The following is a 24,401-nucleotide window of genomic DNA, read 5'->3' as shown; positions in this document are numbered from 1 at the left end:
TGACCTGAACTGCTTGGATGGAGAAAAGGCAGGAGTCGTGAGAGTCACAGGAGAGCTGTCTAGCACACCCAAAAGCTTTTCATACTACAAATGGATCTCCAGCACTCTGTCTCACCACATAATGTGCTGCATAATAACACTTAAGAAAACTACAAAGAGAAAGAAAATATTTTCTTCCAGAGTTACTGGAAAGCTATTTGGATGAGGAATTGAGTTGCTGTTATTAAATAAAATTGATTTTTCTCCCAAAAAATGTATTTATTTTGTTGAAACTTTAAAGCGTATTAATTTTAAGGAAAAGCGATAGGATAAAAGTTCTAGCTTAAGTGTTTTAATGATGGAGAAAAAAATTGCTCTGAAAATCAAAGCAAAATTTTAAGTAATTGTTTTGAATTTTTTTCAGTATTTAAAAAAGGTTTTCTAAAAGTTTTAAAGGCAATAACAACCAATTGTTTTGACACTTACCAGAAATTACTTTGCAGATTATTTTTTGAAAGAGATTTCTTTTTCCCTTTTCTTTTTGGAAAAAAGACTTCACATCTAATTATTCTTATACTACTTATTTTCAGAACGCTGATTACACCTATAATTTTTAATTTTTCAGTTAATTTTTGCTGCACCAAATTAATGTCTGGATGAGCTGACCAGGTATAAGGTTCATATTAGGTTTAACACTTTCAGGTATGAAAACATTTGTCTGCTTTTCCATGCACACTGTGGGAAAGCTGTACTGAAGCTATCCTGAACCATACTGAAGAGTTTCCTGTTGGTTTGCACGTACTGCTCAGCAGCTTTTGCTGAAAAACTTGCAATGATTGATGCTAGTGCCAGCCACACAGCTACTAAAATAGATTTAATAGATTTCATAAGAACTAGGAGATCTGGAATAGCCTGTCTCTTAAGGAAGTAGGTACAATAATTTTTTAACTCTAGGCCAGCAGCCGTTTTGCAGACCTTGGTACTAGGGTCAACTGGAGTTATTAGAGTAAGAAGGAATACCTTCCCTAATGATCTCTTTATATTGACTGTAGCTTAATTGAGCCAATAGCTGAGAGTCCTTAATATAAAAACCCTGAAGAGAACAATCACTAAGTCTTATTGACTGAATTCCTGACCAAAGTCAGATGATCTGCCTAAAAATTCTGCCGTTCTTATCCATGAGAGTCTACCATAGTTCTGGGCTTAGTCACTGGCTTTTGTGGAAGAAATAATGCTATTATAGGACAATAGCAAGGTGGATTTAGATGAATGTGACTGTAGAGTAAAATGGCTATTTGGTTATGCACAAGGTAGTGTGAAAGGAATTTTTCAGTTTTTGTTATCCATAGCAATTAGACACCATGGTCAGAGTGAAATGCAAGACTTCATTTCCTGTTTATACAGGGTCTATCCTTTTTACTCTGTGCTTCTTGCTCATAGCTTTGGACTTTTTCTCCTTGTTCCCCTGTGCTTTGACAGCCTGTCCAGGTTAGTTCTTCTACAGCCATGGTGTTGGACTAATTTCTGCAGAGTTGTTATGAAATCACTCATGACTCATTCTTCTCTTGCTTCCATGAGTAAAATATGCCCTCTAAACAAATCTTATGGTATGGCAAGGAACACTTACCAACTTGTTAAGTATGCTGAGCTGTGTTTATGCAGGTCTATAAAGTGGGTTCCAGCCTACACAGTGCAGCATTAATATGCCTCTTCCTAATTCCTATCAGGATATAGTATATCATATTCAGAAGGAGACACTATGAGGAGATGGGACAGTCAGATACAGCCCTCACTTTTTTTCCCCTCTAAGCTTGTCTGCTTTTTTTATGATTTATTCTTCTGTGAATACAATGATATGATGACTTAGCAAGTAAAGTAGTGTTTTGCTGCACCTTACCTTATTTTCAGTGTCTAGTTTTTCTTTTGGGACTCTGTGTTAGAGCCAAAACTCACCAAACAACAGTTATATATTTTCAGAACACGCCTTTTCTGACACTACCTCTATAGCGGTAGCACATTGCCCAAAAGAGACCTTGTACTTATGTTTTTCCTTCCCTCCATAAAAACACTGTGATCAGTTTCATTATCTTACAGTTTTTATTATTTCCTGCATTCAAATATATACTATAGGGACACAGGGCTGTGTTGTTGGAAAATTTTTTCAGATTACTTCTTGTTTCTGCACATTCTGTCTTTATTGTGTACGCCTGGTGGGGACCACCTTGAATAATGATTCAAAACAAAACAGTGTAGATTTATCAACAAAGAAGAGCTAAGAGCTTTCTCTGCTCTGTTGCCTGCTGTTTTCTGGTTGGATATTGTAGTCACTGATAGGTAGTATGCTTTCCATCTAAAAACTTGCCATGCTTTAGGTGTTTACCTTAAATAACTTTTATATTTCTGTTGAACTTTGTGTGTGAGGATAGTGAGGTAGGTAATTTGTTTCTATAACAGAAACTGTGCATGACCAGAACTCAGGTCACTTGATGAGGTTTTGTTATTGTCAATTATAGTTTTTTATGTTTGAATCTAAAGGCTGTGGTCCAAATCCTGCTGTGAGAACATTTCTATTGAGTTTTGGATGAAGCCTAAAACTAGATGGTCTGGCCAAGGATGATGAAAGGAGAAAAACATTTAGTAAGCATTAAATGGTGAACTAAAATAAAGTGAATTAGATGTATTTTATGTGTTATTTGTTTAATATGTTTAAACATACCTGCTTCTTCTAAACTTTTAAACTTACTACCCTGAATTTCTATTTTTAAGCATTCCTCTGCACTTCTGAGAAAATGTCTAAAATATCTGTGTGAACAGCAGTGAATGGAGTTTGTGGTAACTTTCTACTTGATAGTCTGATGGGATGCAGATGTGGGAGATAGCCACTGTTCCCACCAGTCTCCTCAGACTGCTTTTGAACACTTCACTGATATGCTCCAATAGCCCCTGAAGTAAATCTTCAATGCAGGGAAATGATCACTGAGATAAACACTAAAGAAGCGGAAATAGAAGTCATTTATGGGTTCATTTATGAACTCAAGTTTACAGTTTGCAATTCAATAGTTCACACAGCAAGTGTGTACAAATTAGGCAAAAAAAAAAAAATAAAAAAGAGAACCCCAAGAATACTGCTTTATTGTAATTTTGTAAAAGGTGAGTTTAAACACTTTGCTGCTCTGCTTGGTGCATTTTGAAGAGTCATAGTGGTAACAACATGGCATGTACCATAGCAGTGGGCATATGCTTTATATTTTGCTGCATTTTTATTAATTGTCACACATGGCAAATTGCTTTTCTGTTAATCAATTTGTTCTGTAACACTGAGATATTTCTCTCTGATTCTCCCTCCAAACTTTGCAGTTAACTCTTCATAAACTTGGAGTCATGGGTAAAAATGTACTTACTGTTAACTATTTGCTTCTTACTTTTGTTATTAACTGTTTAATAACAAAATTTTGTTATTAACTGTTATTGCCAAGTAAATCTACATTCAGGAGGCAAAATCCCCTCCCTCTTTATGGCTGCTCCATGCTGTTATGTTTCTGTCTTTGGGCTTGCACCATTGTTTGTTTAAATAAGCTCAAAAATTACAGTATTGCAAATATTAAAATTTTCAGTATCTGCAGAATCAGAGTAATTGTGCTTAAAAGCTATAGTAAAAGGTAAATAATGTGAAAGCAGGGGGAATTGTAAGCTCTCTTGGAACTTTAGAGTCAGATTTTCAGTATTAGAATTTGATTACTGTCTCTTGCATATTTACTCCTTTTATTAGGTCCAGTTTAGCCTCTGCCAGGCTTCATCCCTGGAAGACCCAGGACTTATTACCTTGAAGGAGTCAATCTTTGTGGGTTTGACAATTTCAGCAATAGAAAACTTGCAGTCAAAGTGGGTGTCAATTCTCAGAGGTGTCCAGATAATCTGTCTAAATACTCAAATTATTTTCATATTATTAGTTCATATCTTGGGTGCAGAGACAGAGAAAAGTGATAAAGGGACTCCAGCTCTAAATAAGAAGGTATCTTTTTCATTGTGGCTTTGAAACAGATGTTCCTTGAGAACAGTTATCATGTAATATTAAGTGATGTTGGAAATGGTGTTAAGAAGGAGAGTGCCACGGGTCAGTGGTGTATGCTGAGGTAGGTTTTGCTAAAAAGGTTAGCTGAAAAGTTGCACAGTGAGGATGTTAAGTTTTGAGATGATGGCACATGTTGGCTTGCTTGAATTTCAGAGCTTTGTTGAATACAAAACAATGGCAGAGTTTAATATTTTGGAAAAATATTTTAAAAAATAACCTCATACAGAAGGTTGTTCATACAGTACTTGGCTTTCTTTAACTGAATAGTTAAGGCAATTAATGCAGTACAATGTGTTAAAGGTCAAGTAAAGGGACAATACTTGGTTGTAAATGTGAGTGTATAGTCATTTTTAAGAGAGAACAGTTTGTTCACTTAGTTTTATAGAAGGATGATGCCATAAAATTTTCTCATACTCACTTCCCGTCTCATTTTAAGGAACACTGTGCACCTGTCATTATACTTCCTAATCTTTTAAAACCTCCTTAAACAGTGTCTCCAGAGCTAACAAAATACCTTTTTCCTGTCTGCTTTATGTGTAAATAACAGATCCATGAAAGAGGTTTCCTTTGCTTGATTGGCTTGGTTTGGTTTCAGAAATTGCAGAGCAAGTCAATTGTAAAACTGCAGTTCCCATTAAATGGCAAGTTCTTTAGATGTTGTTTCCAAATAATGCTGATGACTGCAGAACCATCACAGAAAATAAATTCTTTCACATGAAGTAAGTTCTTATAAGACTAAGAAAGCACTCTTGGTCTTCTATTAAGCTGAATAACTTGCTGATTTTGATTTGGGGAAACAAGTTTCCCCAAACAAACAAGAAGTCTATTTTCAGAATTCCTCTTTCAGTTAAGAATTGGTTTCTCATGGTATTTGAGATTGAAGTTGTCTAGTATTGTGTGACTAACTGCTGTACATGTTTTTAACACAGAGACCACTTTAATATTTTTGTAGACATGTTTAAAAACATCACACCAATATCTGCAAACCTGTTAAGATGTAGACAAATACTAAAAACAAGACAAAGCATTTTAGAATCTAGCAGAGAGGATTTAAAGTTAAGCTTATTGTGTTTTTTCTTCCTTAGGGAGAGAATATTTTCAGGTTTTATGTGGTAAGTACTCATAGTTGAAAAAAAAAGACACTGTTTTTCAGTTATTTATTTCTGATCTGATCACTGTAAATTTGGGGGGTTTCTTTCAGTAAAGAAGCAAGATGTAAACAGGGAAATGGGGCACATAGTATCCATGCTCAAGGAGTTAAATGCATTTAGTTTGATCAGAATCAAATTCCTAATTTGGAAGTCCATTCATCCATGGAATATTTTTCTTTAGGGAACTGGTAGAAAAGGGCTTTAGTGTTGGAAAAAGCACTGGAATGTGTGAGGAGAATTTTTGATTGATTGCAGTGGGAGTTCAGCATCTAGAGCTGTTGCAGTACTGGATGGAGGTCAGAAAAATAAATCACATAGCCCAGACTGATGAAAAATAGAAGGTTCAGGTATAGTCACACAAAGATCAGTCCCTGTAAGCTTAATGGAAGCAATAAAGAGACACTTGGCTGTTCAGTAGAAGACTTTGCAGTCTGTGTTCACAAAGTTTTCTTTTCAGCTGTTATGTGAGGAGAAATACACCAACATACCAGGGATGGAAATTAATAATACATCAGTGAAGGAATTACTGTTTTGACTCAGGTATGCCAATCCCTTCCATCTTTACATCTGATAAAAACAATGTGATAAGAAAGCAGTTTTAGATGCTGTATAACTGACATTATTCAAAATTATAATGAATGGCTTGTTTGAGAATATAAAGCAACAAACAGCATTAACATAAAATGTCCAAAATGCACACACTTCGCTACCACAATAGATATTAGTCTGCCATATTTTACACAGCATGATTCAGTTCTCATCAATGAAAAATATGAGAAGTCATTTCTAATCTCACTTTTACTTGTGTAGCTGGACTACTTCCAGAAAGTCCCTAAATGAAGTAGGAAAGTTGAAATTTTGGCTTAGCAAAGAAGCTCTAACCCTTTCCAGTCTCCTCACCCCTCCACTGAAAATGTACAAGAAAATACCCGATATCCTTATTCTTTTCAGTTTGGTCTGGGCAGAACTAATTGAATTATATGTGTTAATACTTAATATGGTTTTGTCTGTGGAAGGTGAAAGAATGGCTGATTTTCTATGATGGGGTCAAACAGAATATTTCTCTGTGTAATAATAAAACTCTTTACTAATTTGTAATGTTAAAAAATCCCAGTTTTTGACTTAGATTGCTACATCTTGCAGAGCACAAGATATATATATTACCATCAGCATATATTTTTTAATAACTTGATAAAAGGACCCAGAAAACACTGAAGTGTTGGCATATAAGTAGCCCAAATAATACTGAAATACATACTTTGAAAATTCATAGAGAGGACAATTAATAAAATGTTTAAAGTGTTTCATAGGCTCTGTATGAAATCAGTTTTGAGTTGGTGTTTCCCAGCATGTCTAGAATGCCTTGGTATTTTATTATAATAGTGAATTCCAGTGTAAAGTAATTTTTCATAGTTTCTGTAATTTGTTAACCACAAAATGTAGTTTCAACATCTACTGCAAGAGGTCTGTGTAATTAACAGCAGATTTTCTGGAATAGCTAAAAAATTCTAAAAAAAAAATCCAGACAAAAAATTTAGCCTGTAAATGGACAAAGTTGGAAGCATATAATTGATAAACCATACAATAACTCCACTACCTTGTGTTTTCTAGAGGTCTTCATAGGACTTAAAAATGATGTGTATTCAAAATACTGATAGTAGCAGCCAGAAAATACATTCCAGCATTGAAGCCTCAGAAAGAAAACTCTGCAATTGACCTATCCTCTTATAAACAATAAAAGATTTTGAATGCATCATGGATCAAATGGAAAGTGCTTTGGGTGTGTGTTAAATTTGCTAGGTAAAGCTCCTGATGAAAATGCAGTATTTTCTACTTTCACTGCACATTCTGTTACCCAAGAATTTAATCCTTACAACTTCTTTAGTCTATTTCAATGTATATGTAGAAGAAATGTATACATCTGTAAGACTGAGGTTTACCAAGATCACCTGTGCCTAGCTGTAACATTATTTTAACCCATATCTGCACAGTTTGGAGGCAGCTCAAGTTCCTACAAACCACTCTTCCTCTCTAAAGGATTGTCAGCTGTCTTCACACTCATCTTTTGAACTACTTCCCAGAGAAGCATGACATGTGTTTGCACAAGTGATAACCTGAGAATGTGCTCAGCCATACAGCTCTTCAGTTTGTGCAGCCTGGTATTGAATCCAACTGCAGCCATCGATATTCTCCAGCTGAGGATGTGTTCCTCATTGTAACAATGCAGGAGCAGAGCAGCTAGGGGCCAGCAGCCAGATCTTCTTGCTGGAGCAGAAAAAAGTACAACATTCTTGATGACCATTCCTGTTGTAAATCTTAGCATGATTCGTGATGGAGTGTGATATGTAGATCCCAGATTGAAAAACATTATGTTGCATGCAGCAACCTCACAAAAAAACCCTCACCTGTTCTCACCCTATGCATTTCCTGGCTTAATTTTCTTTTTACTTACATGTATGCTATCTTACGTGCTTATTGTACTCACCTGTATACTTACTAGTTAATGCCTTTTTAACCAGCATATCTAAACTGAACTGTCAATACCTTTCTTTGTCCCAAACTTCTGCTACTTTGTGGAAAAAAAAATCCAACTCGGGCCAAAACTAGCAAGTCAATTCTGTTATTTTTATAAGATTGTCACAGGAATGCCAATGAAAATATTCTTAAGTTACAATGGGTGTAACACAGGATTTTCACATTACCCCCTCCCTCTGGGGGAAATCCATAACTTTGTCTACAATGTGAACTCCACTCATATGGGTCAGAGCTGATTTACCCAGTCAGTGTGTTTGTTTCCACTTCCATTTTCATTGGCACAAAACCAAACAACTAAGGGGAAACAGGCAGTGCAGGGCCCCCACCCTGGCTCTGAACGTATTTTCTTCTATTGTAGCTGGTTCCCTCAATTTCCCAGATCAATCAAAACCTGCTGGAGTCACTGCTGTGATAAAGTCAGCTGCTGTCAGGGAGTAGGATATCTGTGCTAGAGTGATCAAGAGGGGTCAGAGCTTTTTTGTGGCAGTGATAACCGTACAGAAATAAATACCTACTGAATTCCAGCATAAAATGGGGCCTAGGGGCAATACAGGATATCTTGAAACACACTGACTCTCTAATTGTCTCTTTTTTTGTCTAATTGTGTTGTGCTGGCATCCCACTCAAGAGCATCAGCTCTTACCTTTCCAGGACTATCATAAAATTTTGGAGATCCAGTGCATAATATTGATAATGTCAGTACTTGGATGACTCCTTTCAGGACTGGATAGAATGCTAGTCTTGAGAAGTCAAGGTGTCAGTTCTATGAAGTATCCTGTCCAAAATGTCAACAGCCTGCATATGAATGGTAAACCTTAAATCTGTGTAAAGTTCCAGTCCATCTATGTGCCTAATAAAAAGGTTAGGAATTAAGCTGTGGTTTATATATTTATTTGTGAAAAAGTAAATGAAATAATCTTTCTTGGTGTAGCGCCAAGCTACACAGTTGTGTCAAGAGGAAGTGCAAATTAGCTTCTGCTGTCTTGGTTTTAGTGAAAAACCTGCTCCTGGATTTAGTAGTAGCTGGTTACTGCCTATGTTCATGGTAAATGCTTCCTGAGTCAGTAATTTACTATTCTCATGTCTGCTTTTCTAATCTTAAACCTGATTTGAAAATTAAGCTTTGCTCTTCCTGATTTTTCTTTGTACATTATTACTGTTACCGACCTCAAGTGTATCCTGAAAGATAATTTTGATTATCACGTTAGAAACAGGATGTAATACCACCTGTTTCTCCCCGATTTCTGTGTAGTGTTTGAACACCAAAACTAATGAGAGCTGCTCAATTGGCTCCTATGAAAGATACACGAGATAGAGCCTCGTGTTCAGCTTCACATGGCTTCGTCTGCTTTCCCACACGTGCAATGGCCGCTTCCACCCCGGTCACTGGGATACACCCAGGGCTGCTCTCTGCCTCAGAGGCCGCGAGTTCCAAGTGCACACAGTTACAAAAAAAACTAGGCTAGCTGTATCTGGGTTGTGTGCTGGGAATGGCCTCTGACCCATGCTGGCTGTACCCAGGAAGGCTTTGGAGAAGACCTGTCTGGGGTGGCCTTGAGCTGCAGCCGTATGGGCAGGAGACTGGGACTGTGTCCACCAAGACCAAGGTGGAGCTGTTCATAATGTTCCTGGGCAGCTGGTTAAGATTAATTTTAAACATAAGCCATGAGGTTTACAATTTCTTACTGTTATCTCTCATCAATTATTTTATGTCTGGAGGGGTTCAGAGATCCTATTAGATATTTGGGAAAACGTCTGTGCGCTTTCTGAGTTTTATGTTCCCTGCTTTGATAGTTTTCAGGTCAGAGTTCCACAGGCTGACATTGTTATGTAAGAGAAAATATTGTCTTTTATCAGTTTTCAATTTGCCACATATAATTTTATTAAGTGCTTTGTTCTTGTCTTACAAAAGAGAGAAGATAATCAGTTCTAATTCCATGTGATGACAAGTTTAATTTGTTAATAAACTGATAAGCAATAAGGGCTAGAGCAGCAGGAAGCAGGAATAATAAGTGAATTCATAGACAACAATTACACTTTCATATAAGTCTCTATACTAGCCTGTAAGGAGATTTTTTTTCCCAAACATTTTATTATTCCTAGGTGTGCCAACCGGTTCATCCGTTTAAAGCATATGTTGCAGCACATAACGCATCAGCAAACGATGATGCAAGGCAGGCTGATAGGACTGGCCAGGGCATAGTGTGCTCTTTGTCTCCTGGCTTCAGTGGCCAAAACCCAATTGTTGAATTATTTTGTGAGAGCACAATCTTGTCTTTCATTGAATTATAAAAGACTCTGCCAGGGTTATGTGCTATTTCCAGTCAGGAATATGGAGGCTTTAAATTCTTGCTGGGTACAAGGAGTACTGTGAAGATGAGGCAATGGGAGTGATGCAGAATGAGAGTCTGGACTGAGTTTTTAATAGTGCTTAAAATAGTGATTCCTTACAAATCGACCAAAAGAGTCACATTTGCAAATGAAGAATAACACAGACACAAAAGATGCTTGCTAACTACAGCTTTATTGTACTTGTGCTCTGGAAAACACATCTGACTATGTGTTGTAGAAGAATAATGTAAAGTTTCATTCATATAAAGCTTATAAAAATTTATGTTATAAAATTTGCTGGTAATGTTACTGATGAGTCTATGCAGGTGATTTCACAGAAAAACTTGTAATATTTATCCTGTTCAGAATTCTCTGTATACTACAGTTATTAATAATAAAAAATACTTGGAATGTTTCAGAAAATTATTTAAATTTTACTGAGTTACATTTTTTGATGATGCACTCTATACTGCCTGGGATTTTCACAGTTCAGTGTTTGGAGAAATTCAAAAAACCCCAAGGGTGAATTGAAATTTATTTCTCCACACCCAAACTGTCCAGCATCAAAGCTTGCTATTGATGCCTTTGCAGAGCTGAAAGTTAGTATAACATCCTACTAATGTTAATTACTAATTACATTACTAATGTAATGGTGGTATGATGGGTTTGAGCCCTACCCAGAGGAATAATGCTTATATTTTTAAGTGGGGAGGCCAGGGAATAAAAGGACATTTTTAGAAAGTTTATGGCTGACTTAGAATTAAACCTAGCTTTTCCTGGTCTTTAGGCATAAAGTTATTTGGTAAAGAAATTCAAAGTCCGGAAGGAACTATTTCATTTCAGATTGGTGTAAAAAATCAACCTCCCCACAAATTCAATCAGCATTACTTAATTACATGGTAACCACATTTCCATATGCATCCTCTGTGTTTGAGAGTGGATCTCTCTCCCTGAATGGGTGTTTGCCAATGTTGGTCCAGTTACTACTCCTTTCATTGACAGGAAAAGAAAGTGGTCAGAAGTAGAGAGGAGGGCAGAGCCTTCCTCACTGCTCGGGTCTGGGCAGTGCCTGCCATGTGGTTTTCAGGCAGCAGCAGCAGCTATGGAGTCATGCTCTCCCCTTCAGCCCTGAGGGGGCTGCAAGGCTGAAGAGAAGGACTGCAAAGCTTCACATGCACGGCTCAAAGACACCATTGTGCAGGAAAGGACTTGAAACAGTTGCTGAATTTTAAGTCCATGCTTAAATTAAAAGCATATCTATGAGGTTATAGGATTTCCTCAAGACTTTTGTGGAATTTAGAGCTGTGCACATTGTAGAAATGTTAAAGTTGATATTGTTCCATATGATGCTTGCAAATCCAGGGCTATCTGTGTTTTTACACAATCAACAGTCATAGTGCCAAGCAGTACACCTCAACCCGGTAACATTATTTGTGAAGGGACAAACTTTTGTACGCATCAGAATGAGTCTTACTTCCTTTCTATTTATTGCAGAGATAATCCTTTATTTTTAAATCTGAATGTTTAAATAGAATTAAGATTCTCTGTTTAATTTGATAATTACACCACCTGCAAACACTAAATTAGATGTGGCATATAGTAATTTTTATCAGCATAGTGTAGCAGAATAAAGATCTCTTTGAGAGATCATACAGCTTCTACAATTTGGAAAGTAAATAAGGAAGCAAAAATAAACCTGCCACATCTCCTCATTTGAACTTTCCCAGACTGAGCTCAATCAAAGTGTGGGTTGCACGGAGAGCAGAGTACATGGTTGGGTCTGCAGGGGCTCCAGAAGAGTGCTGGGCTTCCTGTTTTGCATAAACAAATTGAAGAGGTTTTATCTCATTACTAGCTTAAATGTGAGTAAGTGGAGAAGAGTACTGCTTCATGCTCAGAGTGAATGTTGGGACATTTCTTTGCAATTAATATGCTTACACTTTGCATATGGACCTTTTTCTAGATCCACAGATTGCTTTTACATTCAAAATTATTTTTAAGGTGAAGATAAGCTGTCCAAGCCTATGCCATAGGATAGCTGTTTTTGGTTTGGTGTTTGTGTCTTGCTGGAATAACACGGGTTTGTTTGTTCTGTAGCCATTCCAGCCCACCCACATCTTGGTGGTTTGGCCCTTCCTTGTGCTTGTCTGCAGGTGTGCCCATTGCTGACCTCATTCACCCATCTATTTGCAGTCATAAATACATCTAACCTAATGTTTGGTCATATTTGTGTTGTGATGTTCTTGAAATAGATAAAAACCTGAAAAATTAATTGCTTCTTACAAAGAAAAACTTTTTGCCACATAATGTTCATCAAACTAGGTGTTTTTTTCATGCTGTGACACAAAATGATTGTAAAGTCTCTCTTTTATTTTGGGCATCACCACACACTTTCAAGTGCCTATGCTGTGTTACCTGCCTGTGCTTAGTTCAAATGACCGTCCCTGTTAGTCATGCCTTTTAAAATATATGTAAAGTGCTTAAAAGATCTCAGATGTCAACATGAAAGCAAATTATAATTAATTCTGTACTGCTTTTTTATGTCTAAAGTGCTAGGCACTCTAGGTAAGATTTTCTATGGTTTAGAATTGGCCTAATTCTGTCAGGCAGGGGAGATTTTTGTTATTCACTATGACTAGAGTTAACATAAAATATTTGGGTTTTTTTTCTGAAAATTCAATTCCAGAGCTGCTTAGATTTATTTCAGGGTATTTTCGTATAAAAATTGTATCATCAACAGAGAGAAGTAAATTAATTTTTTTTGCCAAAATGAAATCCAACAGCATTCTTGTTTGTGAGGGAACGTTGTAATGTATTTTAAAAAATACTGGTAGTGTTCATACAACCCACCCCAGCTGTCATTGGTATCCTGTGCTACTGCCTAAGCATGTGGAGTAATTTATGTTACTGTCAGGTGGGAAATGCTACGTGCTTCAGCAGTGAAAAGAAAGTTCCAGTGCAAAGTGTAACTTATGTGAAAAAAACTGGATAATGTACAAACTGCAAGTACGGGCTTTTTCCCCACAGTGATCTTGGTTTTGTTTGGTTGTAACCTTCAAAAAATTTGGGTCTTTAAGGCTGAAACAGACAGCGTTCCAAACTGTATTGCTTTTGTGCTCTTATAAAAATTCTTGGCCAAACAAAATTTGTTGTCCAGAACTTCACCAAGGTTGGATAAGTGCAGAAGTGAAATCAGGTGGAGAGGTGGAAGTCGAAATTCATGCCTGAGTAAGAAGTGCTGAGTATAATAGGACAAAAGACAGGTTTTAATGGTAAACAATGACAATGGAGAGAAGTAGAGAAGTGTGAGAAATTAGAGGAAAATATTAATATTAGCGCAGATTTTGGAGGCAAATGTTGGAATGTGTTAGTCATTCAGGTAAAAAAAAAATTAAAAAGAGAAGTATGAATGTATGGGATAAGATTATATAAAGAATGTTTCCTTCCCAAATCTGCTGTTAGGCATTGTATCTCTGTATCTGGCTTTGGCTTTAGCTTCCCACAAATGACTCATGAAAGTCGCTTTTGAAATGGTATATTTCAGTACTTACAGTTGTCATGATGAGTTCATATGGTGGAATTCAGTGCTGGGACTCTAGAATAGGCAAAATCAGTGGACCGGACAAGCTGGACAATTAATTTTGTTTAGGATATGAGGATATGTACACATGGTACACATGACTGTATGGTGCAATCACTAGTGAGTCAGACATGTTTTCCTTAGCCCCTTAGTTTTAGGGCAGCCTTCAGATGATTCAGCATGGTGTAGGAAAGACTAGTTAAAAGGTATATATGTAAAACAGAAAACTCCTAGAAGAGAGTAAATGGTTTCATGGTTAGGAAAACTGGCAACTGTGAGAGTGGGATTCTATCCCTGCTTTTACTGATAAGTTCTTATTAAAAATGGTCAAATTGCTTTGCCCAAAATTTTCCATTGGGCACTAAATACTCATTTTTTGGATTTTCTACAGTGGGCCAGATTGTCAAACTGCTCTCCCAGCTGCAGTTTAAAGTCATTGGTAGTGTGCTTTGCACATATAAAACCCTGTAAAATATGAAGTAGTTAAGGAAAATCAGTATTTTCATTTCATTGATGATAAACCCAAAATGTGTGGAAAGTTTTTCTGGTTTTGCCCATTATCTCCACTCCATGATTGGAAAAAGCCTACAGTCTATTCTGCTTCTGAAGTCAATTAATGATTTTGAATCACATAGATAACTTTGGTGAAAGCTCTAACTAGCTCCAGAGGAATTTATTAATTTCCCTTTTCAGTTTAGCATTGATGTATCACACTAGATACTTAAATATTCTTTACTGTAGAAAGTCTGAGTATGATGCAGAAAAAAAATTGATTATGAAATGAAAACCATAATACAGTGTATTCTCATGATGGAAACAAATTAATTGCCCAGTGAAGCTTTCTATTTAGGAAATGTTGAAATTAAGTCCTTGATTTCACTATGTGAAGAGGGTGTTCCTTTTGGTTTGGAAAAGAATAGAGGGGGGAAAAAAGAAAGGTCTTTATTGTATAAAATATATTTAGACATTTCCTTTGGTCTATGGTGGTAAAAATTACTTGACAGGCAGATTCTGCATATGTGGGGCTCCTAACCAGGAATATCATAGCTAAATTTGTTCCCATTAAAATCAATAAAATATCTTGGATTGCTTCTAGAAATGTTTGTGGTGTATATTTCAACAAGTATTCATTCTCCACAGCTCAGAACTGCTCTGGTCCAATGGGATTGCAAAATATCTGTCAGCTTTGGCTGACAGCCTAACGTTGCCACAGCAATTTTTCTCTTTAATGAGTAAAATAGGTGATGTTTATAGAAAAATAACTGCCTCATGAGAAGCTGTGCAAAACGTTCCATTTAAAACCATTCTGTTTATATATAGTTTTGTTGTTTGTTTTCTTTTCTTTTTACTTACTACTGTGGACATTTGCATGAAAACAGGATATTTCTCCTTCAAATTGCAGTCATGGACAGAATAGCTACTATACCAAAATGGAGCCAACCCACTTAAAAAGAAAACCCAACTATTTTGCTTACCAAATCTGTTTCTTCTGTGTATGCAAAGTTTTGAGCACTTATTTTCCTATCTAAATTTAGGGGCTGTTTTTTAACATTAGTTCTGTAAAATGAACAAAACAATATGAATGTAATAAAATGAGAGTACATTTTTGCAAAGATTAAATTATTTTGAAAATCATAAATAACATTTATGTTTTAATATCTACAGTGACATCAAGGATAAAACTATTTTTGTCATATATGCTGGCTTTTTCTTTTTACACAGCCTAGAAACAACGATAAATACTCAGGAGAGAGAGATAAATAGAAAAGCTGCATCCTGTTTTTGGTTGCTGATGATCAATAGAATTAATAAACATGAAGAATGTCAGAGTTCTCTCTGATGGACAAATTTGACTTTTCCAGTCTCGGGTTGTGTGTAATGTTCTTCCAATTATGGACATACACTTTACTGACAAGTAGCATATTTTCTCTGGTTTGGCCATGTCTTATAATGCCCTTAAGATTACTTTAGGTGCCCCAGGATGAATCAGTGTACATTCACACCCATGTTCCTGTATGTATTTACATCACTTAACAACTTAGTCCCTGGCTTCAGGTCCATCTGTGTGCCCAAGGAAAGTTCTCAACTTTCCAGAGAGCTCTGTGTCATTTGTTTCTCTGGCAGAAATGAGGAGAATGAGCAAGATCCTCTGCCAAATCCTCAGCCCCTGTAAGCCCTTATCCTAGCAATCAGGACCCTGGATCACAGAACCTTCCAGCTGGAGACAGCTCCTGCCAGAGCCATCCTACAGCTGCTGTGCCCTGTAGAGGCTCACTTGCCCTGGACTAGGAGTCTGCTGGCAGTGGCTTGTGGCAGAGAGCATGCTTTTCCTGTTTCTCCTCCTTTCAGTCTAAGGTGGTTCTCTGAAAACTGATACCTATCTGTATAAAATCCACTGGATGAAGCCATCATCTGTTTGTACAACTGCAGGATTTATATTCACCGTACTAATAAGTAATTATTCCCTCTCTGGTTAATAAATGGAACACCAGGGTTGCAGTGCAGGTGAGATAGTCCTCGACTGTAAAGACTTGCAGGAATATTAAAAATGGGCAGGCTTTTGTTTCTACTACACAGATCAAGTTTTCAGGAGCACCACTTCTTCCCAAAGCTACCTGCAAATCTTTCAGACAATCTTTTTTCCCCATTTGAACAAATAAGCGTCCCACTGAACTTTCGTTCTGTAACCAGCCTGCATTTGGCTCTGAGAGCTCAAATAGTCTCTTTACCTCATTGGGGCCATATCAATTCATGCTTTGGAAATAAAAATTATAAAAAACTATAAAAAATATGCCTCTCAATTCTAACTGCAGATGTAAATTAAACTAAACTGCATTTTTGGCATGCAACTTCACAGGGTCGGAGTCCATTTGCTTATGCCAAACACCATTTAAATGTGACTGAAAAATATCAAGACCCTGACTGGAAAGAAACATCAAGTGCTCCTTGGAGAAATTAGTTGCATTTATTCCTATTCTAAAACTCTTCTGTGTGTAATTTACACTCGAAATCTTTTTAAGTTGTTTTTAGTTTGGGCAACTAATAATGCATATTTTTTCATCCTTGTAGGACTTGACACAGGATTGTGGCTTGATGAAATGTTTGCAGAGTAATTCAGCATAAATGGGCCAGTTAGTTTCTTTGGTTATCTCTTGGTGATATTCAGTTCCCACCTATTTTGTTCAGTGCTGCTTTGGCAAACTGTAACAGATTTTAGCAGCAGGCAGTTCACGGTAATTATATCTTATAATACACTAAGTAAATAAATGATAAATGAGCAAATGTTAACCAAACAAGAAATGCAGCCCTGGGGACTAACTGGGCTTGAAATTCTCATGGGTAAACACAGCAGGTGAGCAAAAGAGTATGACAAATAGGGTAAGAATTTCTTAAAGCCTGACTGCCACAAATATGTCAATGGAGCTGAGTCAGCATGGGAAGAACACAGTAATTTACTGTTGATTCAAAAGCCAGTAGCTCACTGCTACCCTTCTGGCTGATGTGGAATGCATCAGCTGGAAATGCAGATGACTAACCTTCGAGGGCTGCTGCTTCTGCTGCTCTTCAGCCCAATTCTTGTGCTGCTCCTTTCCGGGGACACCGCTCTGGAAAAATAGCATGTCATAGAGCTTTGGGGATAACCTCAAGTCAGCATCAGACCAGGAGCTAAAAAATGTGAATGATACCACTCATCTTTTTAGAAGTTGCAGTTTTAGAATTTGCCTTTCTGAATTGAAGAACATTGCTTTCACTTTGCCTTTTTTAGGCCAGTATACATGGTAAATATATATATCATGTGCACAAATTATTGCTTAACAATATAATTTATATTTCTTTATATAAAGAAATATAGAATTTCTTACATAAAATATGCATTTTCTATACTATTCCTCCAACATGTTCCCTACTAGAAACAAGGCCTTTTTCTGCCTTTCTTCCTCCCATCTCTATTTTTCTGCATAAAAATACATTTAGTTATTGTGTTGTTGGTTACTCTAGGTTACATCTCTCCCTGACCTCCAGCTTTTCTCTGTTTTTATTGTCAGCTCATGGATGCTATGACTGTAGGACCGTGCTCACTGACCCTTCTGGAGTTTTCACTTCTCCATGCTTCCCCAGTGACTATCCCAACAGCCAAGCGTGCAAGTGGATCATCCGAGCACCTCATGGATTTATCATACAGCTAACATTTATTGATTTCGACATTGAAGAAGCTCCGGGCTGCATTTATGATTCACTGACATTAGACAATGGAGAAAGCCCAATGAACCTTTGTGGCATCACTGCCAAAGGATTATCCTATAATTCTACCGGAAATGAAATGATTGTGTCATTTAAAAGTGACTTCAGTATCCAAAAGAAAGGTTTTAATGCCAGCTATGTACGAAGTAAGTCCAAAGCATTTCATCCCATTATAGGTGTTGTAAAGAAATGTGCTATAAGGATTAGAATGACACTTCCCAAAGGAATGAAGTCCTCCATGAGAAGAGAATGAATGGGTGAGGCTGCACTTTACAGGGTTATCTTGTATCTTTTATAAGCTAATTTATTTTTCTTTGGATCAAAATTATTTTATTTCAGGACATGACAAGAAATGTCTTAGAAAAACTTTTCACATGCAAAGATTTTAGGCCTAACAGTTCTCTCCCTGCCAAATTATGCTGGAGGATTTGGAAGCAGGATACGCATCGTTCAGGCCAGCATACCTGGAGAGGGACATAGAAACTTAAAGGAGAGCATGAGAGGGAACCTAGCTGAGCCAGAGAGATTAGCCTGGACCTCTGGCCCAGTGTAACTCCCAGCAGTGGGGAGAAGTTTGTGCGGAAAGCAGAACTTCTCATGGTTCATCCAGCCTCTGGAACAAACTCCCGAGGATGAACTGACATTGCAAAATGGCTACCTGTCATTCCAGTTCCTTGACCTTTCTTTCCCTTCCCTAAATATGTAGCAATGTTTTAAAAAGACACTCATGCTTTTTTCCCTAGAAGATAAGCACACAAATGATTTCTGATTGGTGTTTGGCTTCTTGTTAAACGCATAAATTAGGATTAATTAGACAGTAAATTAGACAGTAAAGGGCAGTGAGGTAACAAAGGGCATTAGGACAGTCACTGACAGACCCCATGTGCGGCTGACTGTTCATTCCACCTCAGGGTTATAGTTTCCAGTTGCATGCTCTCAGTATTCTCAGCATTCTTCTTCAGTATGCTCTCAGTATGCTCTTTCTTTTTGTAGTGGTTGCACACCTTAAACTGAACACTAGTATTGCATTTAGCCTTTATATTAATTTGTAGCACAGCTATGTTCTGCAGGCTGGGTGGCTGTGAAACACAGAGCAGGGAAGTTTGGCAGTTCTCTCTTTGGTCACAAGCACATCTTCCACATGATTATTTAAAAATATTTATTACATATTTCATATATTTTAAAATAATTAAGTTAGTAAATCCCAGGAATCATGAGACAAAAGTAGGCGTGATTGTGTCATCAAAATCTGTGTGCAGTCCCGAAAAAAAAAAGGTAACATCACAGAGGAGCTAAAAATACTTGTCTCTACTGAGGTCCTTTCATACTGACAAAATAATGTAGTAATAATTGTAGGAGCACGTGTTTTCTTATGAAAGTCAAAGCAAATTTTCTGAAAGGCTTCTCTATTTGAAATTAACAAAACTCTTGCTGTTTGTAAGAAGTTGTAAAATGAATCATTCACAAAAAATCAAGGTCAGTCAGATTATGCAAAATGATTTATTTCTTTATTCTTCTTCAATATTTTAATGTTTAAGTATGACTTAAGAGATGAGTTACAATCAGAATTAAAAGATGCAATGCTGACCTCAGCTGTGTTTAATAAGGAGAGGAAAGGTCCACAAACATAGGCAGAGAACCCTTTGTGTCTATGAACCTACAGTGATGTATTGTTATGCAAGCAAGAGCGGTACCTCCATGACAAATAGAATAGTACCTTTTGCTCATGAACAGCACCATCAAAATTAAATAGTCTTGGAAGATAGCCTTTCCTTTTGAAAAAGAAGGCTTTTCTCCAGTGCAAGTAAAACTTCACCAGTGACTCATATCTTAATGTTTCACATATATATTAGTTCAGAAGCTCTGTGTTAAGGCTTGCTGCTAAGCCTAGGTTGAGGCTGGATTCATTTGGTTTCATTACTCCAAATGTGTAACTCTCACCTGACATCTTGATTTTGACTGTGGATGCTGGGAGAGCTGTCTGCATTCCTCTAGGGCAGATTATAACTATATTCTACTTATTGCTCACAGCTGTGTAATTGTGTTACTTGCAGAACATAGTTGGAGACAAAGATCATAATAAAGCTTAACCTGGAAATGGATACAGAAGAGGGTCTTGGAAAAGGGATCATAATGTACTGCTTTCATTTCAAGTTATAAATGCATGTGGAAAATAGGACATCAGTGTGCACACACACTGAAATGACAACACATCCATATGGCAGATGTCAGCACTATGCTCTGCTATGCTTGCAGAGTTCCCAAAGCCATCCAAAAGATTGCACACCCCTTCACTTCAGGTCATGTGTAAAATTGCACACCCCCTCACTTCACATGAAGTTTCAAAGCTTGTACTTAAAGCTGACACCATCTTTAGCTACTAAAAATGTGATACAGGAGCAAGAGCATAAATTTCTCCCACAACTAAGGGAATGCTGTTACTTTTTTTTTCCATTTCTCAGAAATTATAATTTTTATATAATAATAAAATTAATTTATTTGTTCCACTTTGAATTTCACAAAGTAATACAAAGTTGGGAAGTCAAAGGCCATTCAAAGACACACAATTGGCTATACAGAACTGTAGTTTAAAAAGGCATTAGTGGTGCATACATCCTAATATGCAGTGTGTACACTGAACAGCATAAATGTGGGGAAAGTCAGACATAAGAGAGTGAGTTGTAAGAGGTTATTTGGGAATAGAACAGCTTTTGTGTGACTGCTCAGTTTTATGTAAGTTTCAAACTGAGTTTTGCAGTGTCCTGTTGTCTGTATCAAATTGGCCACCCACACAAATGTTTGCTTCCTGCTTGCCACCTCCTGCAACACACCAATAGCAGATGGATGGGCCATATCCTCAGCTGCAGCAAACCAATCCAGCTTTGGAGTCTTAGAGGAATTATGTCAATTTACACCAGCTGAAGAGCTTTCATGGTAAATAATATTCTAGTAACACTTAACTGTGTGAGCAATAACTCCACCAGTAAGTAGAAGTCAGTCATCAAAAGGGGAGGAAGGAGAGCAACAGACCTGTGTTAGTACAGAAATGCTTGAGGCAATTTAGCATACAGCTAAGAAGTAGAGCAGTAGTCCAGATTAAAAGTACAATTCACTGAGGTAGCAACAAAACACTCCCAAACATACTTGGTATGTGGACACTTGCAGGCCTCACATTTCTTCCAGCATCAGTGACAGGGTAGATGAAAGCAGGGGAGCTAGAAACAGCAGAAGGCATCTATTAAACACCAAAGTATACTGAGAAGTCCATCAGCTGGCAGGAGACCAGTGGTCCCTGCAAGGGGTTGTAAAATAGAGCCTAAGGACTCCTGGCTTGCTTGTGTGTGAAGGGGTGTATGAGATGTGGGACAGTGAGATGCAAGTAAGGTAGGTGTTTGTACGTTCTTCGTAAGGAAATGTGTCAAAAGACCCCATGCCCAATGTAATCCAGTTATCACAGAACAGTCCAAGTTGGAAGGGGCCCAGAAGAATCATCTAGCCCAGCTCTGGAGTGAGTGGTCTACACAGGGATCAAACCCACAACCCTGGCATTATTAGCACCATCCTCTAACCAATTGAGCTCATCTGAGGATCTTCCTAAGAGAAAAAATTTAACATTATTCTGAAAGCATTCTCAAACCCTTGGATGCGTATTCCAAGAGTATATGTATATTCTTCCTCAGAGAATAACCAGATAATAAATAATATAAATAAATAAATAAACAGAGAATATTCTCTGATACTAACATTTAAATTCATCAGTATGATGACTGACTATGCAACAGCAACAAGGAAAGAGATCTGCACTTAATACTGATGGCAGGATTCAGTTTTCTCCATGTGGACAAAATTCTTGTCAGTTTTTTTGATATACGAGGAAGCTGCTTGTGGTTAAATCTGTACGAAAAATACAGCAAAACTAAATAGATTTCTTCAGTATGGGGGCAAAGTCCTTCCCATTTATTTCTCTTTCTGTACTGCTTAAATGTGACCAGGTGGTCTGTAACTTTTCTGTACACCTGGTCTGGATATTGCTCATATAAATAAGCTTTCCTCTTTTTCGAGTCTTGAATCCTTATGCTGCTTCTGGAACACTTTCCATGTTACGTAAAGGAGTTTACAGTATAATTAACCTGCTAAAAAATGCCCCTGTTTTCAATGGAGGGTTGAACGCATTTTCTATCTATAAAATTGTTACAGCATGCTTTTTCCCTTGGGAAGAAAAATAAATCTATGAAGCAAATCCAGTAACTATAAAAGCCCAGTATTTTTCTCTGTTCCCTCCCATTATGCAGTTACTGGGTTGGCAGATAATGTGAAATGCTTTATGTTACTTTACTATGTAATATATTGGTCAAATTATGTTCCTGTGTATATCCAAATATGGTAGTTTGGAGCTCAGAGTCTTCGCAAGCCGCTGGCAAAGGGAACTTGCAGTACCGCAGACAAAGCAGAATCCTTATCCACCATATATCTGTCTTTTCTCTGCCGTGACAGTCATCCATCCCTTGTGTCTCACACCCTCCAATCTGAAAGGGTTTTATTTCATTCTGAGAAGAGAATAGGTGTAGTAATTAGTTTAAGTGATGGGACATCACTAAAAAATCTCAGAGGAGACTGGGAATTAATTACTGTGGCACTTATTCTTCAGGTTCTGCAGGAAACAGTTTCACTTCCAGCATACACACTGTGAAAATGTCTAAGAGGTAGCAGACATTTGCAGGAGATAGGGGAGCCAGAGGTGAAACCAAGAGCTGTTGCAATCTGCACCAGACACCTTTGCATCCTCTGCTACCTCTGGTAGCTGGAAATTTTTTTGTGGAGAAGTTGGCTGGAAGAACTGTGCTGCCATAAATGTGCCAATAAAACTGAGCATATTAACATTTATTTTTTTAAAAATAACATTCTCTGACATACAGTGAACAGAATTGTCATTCATGTACTCATAGAGAAAAAGTTTGTGTCGTGACACTTTCTCATTTGGTGGCTGCCATTTTGCCCATGCAAATGAGAATACTTAACAACAGTTAGAGCAATTCTGCCTAAATACCCTTCCAGCAATATGTAAATTGCTGTAGGACTAGCAATTTCTAGATACTTGTGCAAAGTCCAAAACTGTTGACCCAACTGTTAGGAAATGGGAACAGCTTGGATAGAAATATTTATGAGCACACAGTTGCAGTATTCGACCAGAAAACTGCTGGGGACATAATGAGAAGATGCCTAATGCTGTGCAGAAATACCCATTAGCTAAATTCAGCAACAAAAGGCTTCAATTTGCCAAGAAATGTAATGGGGGCTTTCTTCTATTGCAATATTTGAAAGAAGGAAGGCCTGAACTTCACTGGTGTAATGCAGTCATGCAGACAAGTAATTAAAATAATGTATCTTAAAAGCAAGTCATACTGTGTTTTTCAAGTAACTGGTTTATTCCATTGCTTAATGCATCCTTACTAGATGAAAGAGAAGTAATTTTTATTAAGTGAGCTGAAGCAGAGTTGGAGGTCAATAGTAATATGTCCTAATATTGCTCTTAACCAACTTATGGGGTTGTTAACTGGGTGTCACACAGCATTCTCTGTGCCACCGAAAGGATCTCTGCATATTTAGAGCTGAGTACACTCCCAAGTCAAATTCCCCTTGGTGTGTGCTGTTGGTATATTGCAGTGATAAAAACGACCTGATGAATGTTTGATTTAATGAATGTTACTTTAACCCCTGCTGCCAGTCTGCCTTTATTCCTATGTGAGGAATTTTTTTGTTGTTGTTAATTTACTTATCTGCTCTTGGTTCTAGTTGCTGTGTCTCTGAGGAATCAGAAAGTCATCGTTCCCCAGGTTCCTGACATCGATGCTGTGTCTGTGGCAGAGACTGTCTCAGTGCCAGAGCTCCGACAGTTTACGCTGTGCTTTGAAGCAACCAAGGGCAACAGCGATGACAACGACGACTGGAAGGTTTTCTCCTACACTGATGCATTGTTGAGAGAGCTCTTCAGCTTCGGGAAGACCACAAAAGGCCATTTTCTGTCCATCTCAGGCACACAGTGCATCCTAAAGAATGCATTGCCCCGAAATGCAGAGTTTTTCACTGGAACATTTCAACAGCTGTGTGTTGTATGGGACAGCTTTTTGGGCACTGTAGGTATATATGCCAAAAGCACCTATCACATAGTGAACTGTCCAGAGATCCTTGGCAAGGTTATCCCTGGAAATGGTAGGCTGGTGCTGGGCTCTAACAGCAATGAAGTGAGCTCTCTAAATGGGGACATTTACAACTTCCGCCTCTGGAATTTCACCATGAATGCGCAAACACTGGCCAACCTCAGCTGCGATGTGAAAGGAAACATTGTAGACTGGGAAAATGAATTCTGGAGTATTCCAACTTCAGCACTGAAAGCAGAAAACAATTTGAGTTGTGGTGGGTATGCCTTGCCAAAACTTTTTTTGCTTATTTCCCCCCCCACACTCCTGTCTTGTGCTGAACATATCACAAACCAAGATGGAAAAGAAATGAG

The 24,401-nt window shown here is 37.6% G+C and overlaps 1 protein-coding gene across 4 annotated transcripts in view; it reads left to right on the top strand.

Annotated features, from left to right (window-relative positions):
* Positions 1-24,401, top strand: part of ADGRG6 (adhesion G protein-coupled receptor G6) — a 110,744-nt gene that overhangs the window by 24,908 nt on the left and 61,435 nt on the right. For all 4 annotated transcript variants that reach the window (XM_058836113.1, XM_058836110.1, XM_058836112.1 and 1 more), the window contains exons 3-4: positions 17,695-18,036; positions 23,684-24,304. In XM_058836113.1, the coding sequence (XP_058692096.1) occupies positions 17,695-18,036; positions 23,684-24,304 (963 nt within the window). The remainder of the gene's footprint in view (positions 1-17,694; positions 18,037-23,683; positions 24,305-24,401) is intronic.

Source organism: Poecile atricapillus, chromosome 3 (genome assembly GCF_030490865.1).
Source record: "Poecile atricapillus isolate bPoeAtr1 chromosome 3, bPoeAtr1.hap1, whole genome shotgun sequence".
Lineage (NCBI taxonomy): Eukaryota > Metazoa > Chordata > Aves > Passeriformes > Paridae > Poecile > Poecile atricapillus.
Note: the sequence above shows the minus strand (reverse complement) of the source record. Positions and strands in the feature narration are given on the sequence as shown.